Genomic DNA, 10,422 nt, shown 5'->3' on the forward strand with positions numbered 1-10,422 from the left:
ATAAGGAAAGGAAAAATAAACAGTTATTCTGGGTGAAATATTCAACATCCAACACGGTTTTTATTACGGTTCTGTTCAGTCAAAGAAAAAAAACATAACCTGATTCTTTGTTGTTCATATTTTCATATATAATAAGATATAATGTTGTATTTACATCGTTATTACAGAGGTCTGTGCTTTACTCTCTTATTTCTGACTGATCAATGCTGCTGCAGGTGTAAATACATTCATGTGGGAGGCAACAGATGCAAAGGGACTTGGTCTGTCAGAGTTTTAGTATCGATAGTTCCCATAGACCCTGAACGCAGCTCCCGGTCTGTTTAATGTGGTGTTTTCTGATTGGACCTCCTGCAGGAAGCGAGACGGAGGTTCATGCTTCGCGATTATGTGATAGACTCAGGCTGTTTTCTCCTGAGCTGAGTTAAATTTCACTTTTCTTTAACTGGGTTTTGAATGGACCGTAATAAAGCCTCATGCATTCAGTTTGTTGTGATTTGTGTCTTCGTCGTCCTGAGGGCAGAGGAGCGGGAAGGTGACGGAGGAGGCTGGTGAGTTCACAGACCTGTTTAAACCCAGTCTGTGTTTAAACACAGACCTGTTTAAACCCAGTCTGTGGTTTGAACCCACATGTTTGTTAGGTCAGGTTCAAATATCTGATCTGCAATTTACATTTTCTAATTATAAACTAAAATCAACGGGCAGAGTTTCGCCTTGTTGAGCAGCGATACCAGCTGTTCTGACCGAACGTCACACCAAACTTCATTTAAAAATCTGTCAATTTAACGTCTATGTTGAAGTTGGATATTCGTTGGACAGATACTCACTCCGGGTCCAGCGGCGGCTTCAGTCAGTTTCACCGCGTGTGGGCAGCAGGAGGGCGGTCAGATCACCTCCCCGCACTCCTGCTCAGGGGCTGGGGGGTGACTTTGGGACCATCACTAAATTACTGCTTTAACGACGGAACACTGACGTGACTCACCTGGGATTCACCTGTAACATGTCACAAAACACACAGACAAACCAACAGAGTGACAACAAAGAGACACAAAACCACAAAGAGAGGAGAGTGGATTAAGATATTATGTAAACAGAAGAAAAAAACAAAGCTGCTTCACCTCAGATGTTTTCTCACCGACATCAGGTTAAAATGACCAGCGATGGGTTCACAGTCCTACAGATGAGTCCGCTGCTGCTGATGCTTCATTAACTTCATTATTGATTCATCTGCTGATAATTTTCTGTTTTGTCTCTAAAATAATCTGCAGTTTTATTTGACTCAGAAATATTCAGTTTACATCAGGCTCTAATGTTTCTGTCTGCCTCTGTTCAGGTTCTTAAATTCAGATTTCAGCTTACAGGATGAAGGTCCCTGTAACATCGACGTGTTGGACAGCTCCTCGCTCTCATATCAGCAGTTCATCGAAAGGTGAGTGTCATAAAGAAGCTGTTTAATTATCAGTTATCATGACTTACAATCAGACTCGGCTGGCCTTCAGACTAAAGCTCTGTGCTGCTGATGAAATCATTCTTTCTCCATTTGCAGATATGCATACAGCAGACCGGTCATCCTCAGAGGTCTGACCGATAACACGGTGCGTATTTCACCTTTTATTCATTTATTCACGTGTTGTAAAATCCGCAGTGTTAGCAGATTCACTGCTGGCAGATACTTGACACAGATGTAGAAGAGTTACAGGCGTGTATCTGAACGCACCACCTCGGTTTGAGGCCTGGGGTTTGTGCTGAATCCTCACAGCTGTCCTGTCCACACTGCACAGTGAATGCTGGAGCTAAACAGATGCATCCTGACCTTGTTTTAGAAATTCAGGCTGCTGTGCTCCAAGTCAAGCTTACTGCAGGAATACGGCGGCCGGAAAGTGAGGCTCAGTACAGCGAACACCTACTCTTACAGGAAAGGTACGGACGTCTGACACTCACCTGACAGTAGCTAACGCACCCTGCGGGCAGGGTTTTGTGTTTTTCATTCATTCATTCACTTATGACCATGAAACATTCACTGACTGGTTGTGATGAATGTGCTGCAGTGGACGTGCCTTTCCGGGAGTATGTGGATCGTTTCCTGAGGCCTCAGTCCACTGACGCCCTCGGCAGCGGTGAGTCCAACTGTCCTCTGCAGACCGAGCGTTGACCGTGCAGCTCGGTAACTGCTGTGTCTCCCTCTGAGGGTTAGCATGGAGGGTGCTGGGGGCTGAGGATGGATATCTGTTTTATGTTGAAGCTGAAGTGTGGGGCGGTTGGTCTAATGTATAGTTCAGGTGGAACTGATTCGATAGACCCGTGAACAGCTTCCTCCGCTCTGACCTGGCTCTAACGCCGCACGGCTCCTGGTGAGGAGCTGCCTGAGCAGGAGACCCGGCGGGGAGACGCGGTGGCAGCTCGTTCTGCTTCTGATGGAGCTGTTTGGTCAGTTTGGTTTCCCCCTCCTCTGCAGACACGCTGTATTTCTTTGGAGACAACAACCTCACCGAGTGGCAGAGTCTGTTCGGGCACTACGAGTCTCCTCCGTACGTCCTGCCTCACACCAGCGGCGCGTACAGCTTCGGGATCGCAGGTCAGTGAACGATCAGCAGGGTAAAGCAAACCGTTTCCGCTTTTCACGGTCTCCTGTCACCGGAGGAGCAGCTCCGACAGCTCAGCCAGGCGAAGGGAAGCTGACAAGCATCGAGTCGTTTCCCTCACTCTGCTGCAGGTTTAATGCTGATGGATGAAATGAATAGTTGTGTCTGTCCGTCCACACTCAGTAACCCATGATGAAAATAGGTTTTTACAAATGTATAATTCGTAAATTTGTTAAAACTCAGAAACTAAAATCTGTCGCTCACTGACACGCTCGGACCCTTCAGGTCCTCCTCTGGCAGCAGGTCCAGCTTCAGGTCTCCTCGGCTGGGTCTCTACTGTCTCTGTCTCTGATCCTGTCAGGCTCCGTCAGACCGGGTGTGAAGTGTAAATCCAGATCTGCTGTTTCTGTCCTCAGGTCCTGGAACAGGAGTTCCCTTTCACTGGCACGGCCCTGGTTACTCTGAGGTCATCTATGGAAGAAAGGTAAACAACAACAACAACAACAACAACAACAACAACAACAAGCCTTTTCTCTCGTCTCCTGCCTGTCACGCTGATTTATTCAGTCCAGACTGAGGTTCGTGTTTCTGGACTCAGGTTTGCTGAACTGGTTTATCAGCTGCACATTGATGCTGTCGCTTTCCTGTTCTGCTGGATTGAGACGTGGAGGCTGGAGAGGCCTGATAACGAGCTCAGTGAGTGTAGCTGTAACTGGGAATAACTCCGTTTTCTTCACACAGCGCTGGTTCCTCTACCCGCCTGACAAGGAGCCTCATTTCCACCCGAACCACACCACCCTGTCCTGGGTGACGGAGACCTACCCCCACCTGCCCGAGGACGAGGCTCCGCTGGAGTGCACCATCAGACCCGGAGAGGTACCGGACTCATAAATGTGAAACTTGTTTTAGTTCAATAATTCATCAGAGTGAAAACCGAGTCAGTTTGAGACCGAGTTCACTTTTCACTGAGTTAAAAAAAACTTAAAAAACAAACAGCTGAGAGTGAAGGTCCGATGTTTTCCCGCCAGGTGCTGTATTTCCCCGACCGCTGGTGGCACGCGACTCTCAACCTGGACACCAGCGTCTTCATCTCCACCTTCCTCGGCTGAGGAACCGAGTGAACTGTGACCTCTCTGATTCCACATGATGCCAACGTTTAGTTTCAGGGACTAAAGAGAAGCATCGTCACATTCCAGGTGAATCTCTCGAGACCCGAGATTCATTTTGTTCTTTAAAGCAGCCATGTTTTCTGCTGCTGCTGAGAATAATAATAATAATAATAATAATAATAATAATAATGTGCATTTAATGACCAAAGCAGCAGAAACAGATGGTGTGGATCAGGGTTCAGCAGGTGTGGGTGTAGAACAAGGTGCAGCAGTTACTGTACGTGCTTCAGCCACACGCCACCAGGACCAACGGCCAAAATAAAAACTGGACTTTTATTCTGCACTGAACAAAGTTAAACACAAAAACGCAACAGGACCATCACTTACAGCTCAGATGGAGACACGTGAGAGTTAATTCCATACAAATGTCATTCTGATTCACCTGCTGAGCTCTGACATTAAAACGCTGCCAGGTGACATGATGCCTGTGCTTGTTTGAACAGATGAAAATAAAAGATCGGGACAGTTTCCGTGTGTGTGACTCTGCAGCGAACGTGTTCAGACATCAGCAGGTTGATGATTCAAAGTTCAAACGAGCAGCTCCAGCTAAAAGAAAAGCACACACTGAGTTTGTGACGAAGCAGCGACGCCTCAGGCTGGATCCTGATTTCAGTTTCCAGCATGTGAACAGAAACATGTGCAGCACACACGTGTTACCAGAGGTGGGACCAAGTCATTGTTTTGCAAGTCCCAAGTAAGTCTCAAGTCTTGGCCCTCAAGTCCCGAGTCAAGTCCCAAGTCAAGACAGGCAAGTCCCGAGTCAAGTCCAAAGTCAAGATTGACAAGTCTCAAGTCAAGTCCAAAGTCCTACACTTTGAGTTTCAAGTCCTTTCGAGTCCTTTTAACCACACAGCAATAATATATTATGTAAGAGGTAAGCATATTAAACAGATGTCAGAACATCCCTTATAGCAACACATGAACTGTATTGAAACTACTCTTAATTACTCATATTATTAATATCAATCTTAACATTGTGTGATAATATATTTTGTATTTTAGTGTGTTACGTTGCAGCACGTAGACCAGCAACTCACGTGTGCAAGCTAACTTGTTTTTTCGTCAATGGACTGCTAGAGAGTAAGAGCAACGAGCAGTATAACTTTGTTTTCCTGTCGGAAAAATCCGTCTGACAGCAAGCTAAAACGGTACACATATTCTTAATATAGCGCACATTTAAAGTGATCTTGATTTTATTAGGTTTGCCTCTTTGTAGGTGGCTAAAATATGCGTTGCTGCTAACCGCCGTCTACTGTGTGATACCTTGACTAATGTTATGTATAAGTACCTCAACCATAGCCCTGTTAAAAAAATACTTAACAAAGGTATGAATAAGGGAGTGAACTCGCAGTAGACGCAACAAATTACCGTGTTTGCAATGATTTAGCTACACAGCAAAGAAAAATTAGCTACTTAGCCAATAAATGTAAGCTTTCATTCAGAACTTACCTTTCTTTGTGCAACTTCAGATGTCGAACGAAGTTCGAGCCACATGTTTTGCATACTGCAATTCGTTTTTTATTGACCACCTCGTAGTTTTTATACCCGAACGAAACTATCTTTGGTATCATTTTTTCCAGCTAGCGCGCTGTTTGACAGTCCGTCTTCATTGGTTGTCCTGCAATTTGATTGGATGGATGCTGTCGGATCAAAACAACGTTGATCTAATTTGATTGGATGTTGTGCCAACAGCACATACACACACAGACGCACACATACAAAGAAAGATACAGAGCGTTCCTTAATAACATCCTTTTTAATCTTTGGGTTTTTGAGGAAAGTAGCAAGTCTTGTCGAGTCAAAAGGCTCAAGTCCAAGTGAAGTCACAAGTCATTGATGTTAAAGTCCAAGTCGAGTTGCAAGTCTCTTTACATTTTGTCAAGTCGAGTCTAAAGTCATCAAATTAATGACTCGAGTCTGACTCGAGTCCAAGTCATGTGACTCGAGTCCACACCTCTGCGTGTTACACACAGACACACAAAGTCTGGAAAACCAGCAATTTAGACAAAGGGTTTAACAATGAACAAGAAAAGAAAGTTAAAAAAAAAAAAGCTGCATCAGAGTCTGATCATTACACTTACTGATCAGCAAACACTGACACACACACACACCCACCCACACCCACACACACCCACACACACCCACACACACACACACACACACACACCCACCCACACCCACACACACCCACACACACACACACACACCCACACACACCCACACACACACACACAGTTTCCTCTCTGTTTGCCAGCAAACACAACATTTCTCCTTCAGAGCATCTTCTGGTCTTTCTGGATCGGATCCCTCTGCACGTGTCTGTTCTGGATTATTGCTGCTGGTTCAGTTCCGTCAAATTGTCACAGGAAGAATTAATATTTTAAATATTATTGTTATGTTTCCACCGAACGTTTCTCATTGGTCTGAATCTGAACCTGAATTCTGAAACTCTGACTCGTTTGAAATCATCTGAGGTTTAAACCAACGCTCCGTCCAACAGGCCGTTCAAAGCCTGAGCGCCGCGCATGGAGTTTCACTTCCTGTCGTTCATTCATTGAACTGAGTGACATTAAAGAACAGACATGCTGACATTTAAATTCTTCACTTTAAATTTGATTGCTGCTTTTTCAGTGTTGTTCATACGACATTAAAACAAATCACTACACGAAAATACCAAGAAGTCAAAGTGCTGATTTGTCTCAATCTACTTTCAGTCACAGCAACAATAAATTATTTGAATTCACATAGAAACTGAAGTGGGATTTGTTCTTAAAGCAGACGTCTGCTGCAGCTGGACGTCGATGAATCAGAAACATGTTCTGATTGGTGGAGAGTAACTGGGTCCAGTTTACCCTGAACGGGCTCTGGATGGGTGATTCAACGTTTTGCTGATTAAACATCTGGAATTTTACTCAAGTAAAATTTTGAACGTGGGAGTTTCACTTGTAACGGGGTATTTTGTGCTGAAATATATTCATGTAACAGAACATTAAACTACCTCACAGGTACACGCGTGCTGATGATCCTCTCATTTCATCTTCTTTCCCTTCTCCTGTTTCTCATTCCTGTAAAACATTCTGTGACTGTTTGGTAATAAGGTGCCATATGTAGAAAATTCAGGTAACTCTGAGAAATTATTCAGAAAATATGGACCAGTAAAACTGAAATGGCTGTTTGGTGATTTCCAGCTGTTACTGAAGCTAAAACGCAGCTGATCATCAAACTGCAGGAGAGTCAGGTCACGTGATTTGTTCTGGACATCGAACCAAAGACGGAGCAACGGCTCAAACACATGAGCGAACACACTGATTGATTCAGAAACTCAAAGTAAAATCCCTTCCTCCTCACTGCTCAGTAGTCCTCCACCCACCCATTCTCCAAAATAAAAGCATCAATTACTTCCTTCATGGCCAGGTTGGGGATGAGCTGGTCTTGGGTCAGTGGGGTGCGCGTCACCGGGTCAAAATGTCCGACTCGCTGAAAGAGAAGAAGAAGAAGAAACACTGCAGTCAGCTGCTTTAACGGGTAACGTGGTGACGTCGTTTCTCTGAGCTCGAGGAACAGTCCAGGAGCCGACGCTCTGATGACTCCTGAACATCTGAGTAAATCTGGGGTTTTTACCTGCAGGTGCTCCTCGATGTCTTTCCGGTCGTAAGTGACGCCGCTGGGAGTGATGCAGGGCTCTCTCATCAGCTCAAAGCTGATCTTTCCACACAGGAAGTCTGGGATCTCACGCTTCTGTCAACACACACAAACACACTCTACTGTCCTCTTATAAAACCACATCAGCTGCGTTAACTGGCACTGAAAGACAGTTTCAGACCAACAGCAGGACGCTCCTCGTCCCCGTCCAGTGTTGTCTTCTGGGACAGAGTTTAGTGAACAGGCACCAACACTAACCTTCCTCTTCTCATCTACTTGACAGAACAGCTCCTCCATGTCTGAGAGATACTTGTCCTGTAGAGAAACAAACAACAAAACAAAAACACTCTACATCACAAATAATCAGTTTATAAACAGAGCAGGTAGATTTACCTTCAGCTTCTTCATTTAATCCTTTCATATATTTCATCTCACTGGCTGCGCTGCCTTCCACCTCCACTGCTACACAACTTCATCACCAGCCGCACACATCTCATTTTTCCACATGTGACTTTCATATGTTTCATACACCTCACTTCTCCCTCCACAGGTGTTCTGTCTGTAAACAGATATCACATTTGATTTTTGTTTTATTTGTTACTTATTTGTTGTTTGAGTTCAATAACTTTTGACCCAAAGTGTTTATCTGAAGAAAACACTGAACAAGAGTCATTAAATATCTCAGAATAATTCACAAATCAAGCAAACGAATACTTGAAGTGAGGCTGTGTTTTCAGTGCTAAAGGTGGAGCCTCGTTACCAAAGTCTGAACTAAAAGTCAAAACAAAACCCTACGTGTTTCGTGTGGATCTCGTTGAGATTGTGTTGAATTCTGCTGTCCTCAGTCTTGTCCTCTTGTCTCTGTCTGCAGCCGTCCAGTTCTCTGTAGATTAGACCAACACTTCAGAGACCAGAAAAACTCACAGAGGAAACGTGAGATCCAAACCAGCGCTGGAGTCGACCTGCCTCTTTTTCTCAGCGAGGATGAGTTTGGTGAGGTAGGCGTGCAGCTCGCTCTCCTGGTTGATCCTCCTCTCCTCCATGCTGTTCCAGCGTTTCTTCTTCGCTATCCGCAGAGCGCTGGGGATGTCATCACCGAAGTTCAAACGCTGCTCTTTAGCCAGGTTATAAGCTGGAGAGAAAAAAAAAAGAACTGTGATTTTATTTCATCCAGTGTCAGTGCAGAGCCTGGAAACAGGCAGCTAACAGCTTTATGAGGAGATGACACATCTGAGCGTTTCAGTTTGCTCTGATCTTTTTCCACCGAGCACGTTCGATTTCATCCCTCGTACCTTTCTGCAGGTTGCCGATGGCTTCGTCATAGTTCTCCATCTCCAGGTGACACTGGCCCATGAAGAAGTGAGCTTTGACCGACTGGCTGTCCAGCTCCAGAGCGTGTCTGCAGTCTGCCAGAGCTTTGTCGTACTGCTGCAGCTTCACGTAGCACAGTGCCCTGTTAGTGTAGTACGCCGGGACAGAGGGACTGTGGCTCTGACAGAAGGAAAAAAAAAAGAATCAGCATTACTAACGATTATGGGTCAGTGCCGTTCACATGTTGACCCTCTGTTTGTCTGCTGGATTCTGTCCTTTGAGTTCATTAAACAGCAGCAGGAAGAAACAGAACAGAGCAGCTTCACGGTTCTTCTCCTGTGGAAAGAGCGTGTTGATGCAGACCCACAGACACACGTTCCCCATCACCCGGTCCTTACTATGGCTTTGCTGTAGCAGGAAGCAGCCTCCAGGTACTTGCGGTTCAGAAAGAGGCGGTTTCCCTGCTCCTTCAGCTCCTGAGCCGACACCGAGGCGCTTTTCTCTGGACTCTCTGACATTTTGTCCACCTGGCTCGCTGCTCCGCCGGCAGCTGCCCCTTCACTTTGCTTCCCTATCCTGACGCTCAGATCCAACAGGCGGGACAGAAACTGGAAAAACAAAAAAATACAAGGAGCAGATTAAGTTCAAGGGGGCGTCATTTACACAGCAGCTTCATTTAACTCACACCAAGATGGAGCCAGAGTCCTGAGAGGAAAACATCAGAACGATTGTTTGGAGCCAAGGAGGAGTTCAACTGTAAAAGAAAAACTTTTTTTATTTTACTAGGACTTCTTCAACAGATCTGAACAAACATTCGATCCTCTTTCATTCAGTGCCTGCAGATACAGGTCACATACTGAAAACCACCAGGAAAATGAGCTTTGTCATTAATTCAGCTGAAATATCAATAGCTGTAATATTCTCCTGTGGAAAAAGCAAACCTCACTCCCTGAGGAGGAGCACCTGGACCCAGGACTGTGGCTCTCAAGGTGCAGGTAAGGTGCAGGGGGTGTGCCTACGTTCCCCACGTGATGTCAATTGATGATTTGTTCGAGCGCTGTTTTAAAGAGGATCAAATGTTAGTTCAAATGCGTAAACAGAGTCAAAGGCTGTCTGTCTGTGTATCTGTCTATCTGATCTGTCTAACTGCGTCTCACGGTCCCGGATCAGGTCTTTCTACCTGGGACCTGACCGGCTGACTCTCTTAGGACTGTGGCCGTCCTCTGCGGCTCACTGGCAGCGTGTAGCTACCGTTAGCCGCCTCCCTGGTCCCCTTCACCGCCTTCTCCTGTGTGTCTCCGCCAGTTTGGTCCTAAGTGTCCGCGGGCTGTGTCTCGGCTGGTTCCCGGTCGGAGCGGCGGCCATTTCGAAGCCAACATCCCAGTGAAAGGATGGTTTCACCGAGCGCAGCCGCAGCCAGCGGTAACCGAGTGCGACACATGAGAGGCTGGATGGTTACCGACATATTTCACCGTCAGCGTACAAACCTGGAGCCGCTGCCTGATGAACACCTTCACCGCGAGGAGCCGCCGAATCCTGCGAAGCTAACGTTTATTAAAAAGCACAGGCCGTTTTCTGGTAAATTAGCTCGGCGGCTAACTACCTAGCCACAGGTTGCCGGAGACGTGCAGCCGACAGATGTTTTGGTTTAGATCTGTGACGCAAAACGCGTCACCAGCAGACACGCCCAACGACAGGGGAAGTGTTGCTTTTATTTTGAA

The 10,422-nt window shown here is 45.9% G+C and overlaps 2 protein-coding genes across 3 annotated transcripts; one reads left to right on the forward strand and one right to left on the reverse strand.

The window, feature by feature from the left end:
• Positions 1-255: 255 nt before the first annotated feature.
• On the forward strand, positions 256-5,786 carry jmjd8 (jumonji domain containing 8). Its single transcript, XM_041062438.1, has 10 exons — positions 256-548; positions 1,331-1,426; positions 1,544-1,592; positions 1,821-1,917; positions 2,046-2,114; positions 2,453-2,572; positions 2,996-3,063; positions 3,321-3,455; positions 3,608-4,410; positions 5,753-5,786. Exons 1-9 carry the CDS (start codon positions 454-456, stop codon positions 3,686-3,688), a joined length of 810 nt encoding a protein of 269 aa, XP_040918372.1. The 5' UTR covers positions 256-453; the 3' UTR covers positions 3,689-4,410; positions 5,753-5,786.
• Positions 4,003-10,336, reverse strand: LOC121198371 (E3 ubiquitin-protein ligase CHIP-like). 2 transcript variants are annotated; one of them, XM_041062437.1, is made up of 9 exons: positions 10,189-10,336; positions 9,100-9,309; positions 8,683-8,881; positions 8,357-8,522; positions 8,186-8,273; positions 7,649-7,705; positions 7,370-7,486; positions 7,148-7,225; positions 4,003-4,294 (listed from the first exon to the last, which is right to left on the reverse strand). In XM_041062437.1, exons 2-9 carry the CDS (start codon positions 9,217-9,219, stop codon positions 4,277-4,279), a joined length of 843 nt encoding a protein of 280 aa, XP_040918371.1. In that variant the 5' UTR covers positions 9,220-9,309; positions 10,189-10,336; the 3' UTR covers positions 4,003-4,276. The 2 variants fall into 2 exon arrangements, with proteins under 2 accessions (XP_040918371.1, XP_040918370.1); XM_041062436.1 differs by lacking the exon at positions 4,003-4,294 and having other exon boundaries at positions 5,916-7,225.
• Positions 10,337-10,422: the final 86 nt, after the last annotated feature.

The sequence above is a fragment of the Toxotes jaculatrix genome, chromosome 18 (assembly GCF_017976425.1).
Source record: "Toxotes jaculatrix isolate fToxJac2 chromosome 18, fToxJac2.pri, whole genome shotgun sequence".
In the NCBI taxonomy this organism is placed as follows: domain Eukaryota; kingdom Metazoa; phylum Chordata; class Actinopteri; family Toxotidae; genus Toxotes; species Toxotes jaculatrix.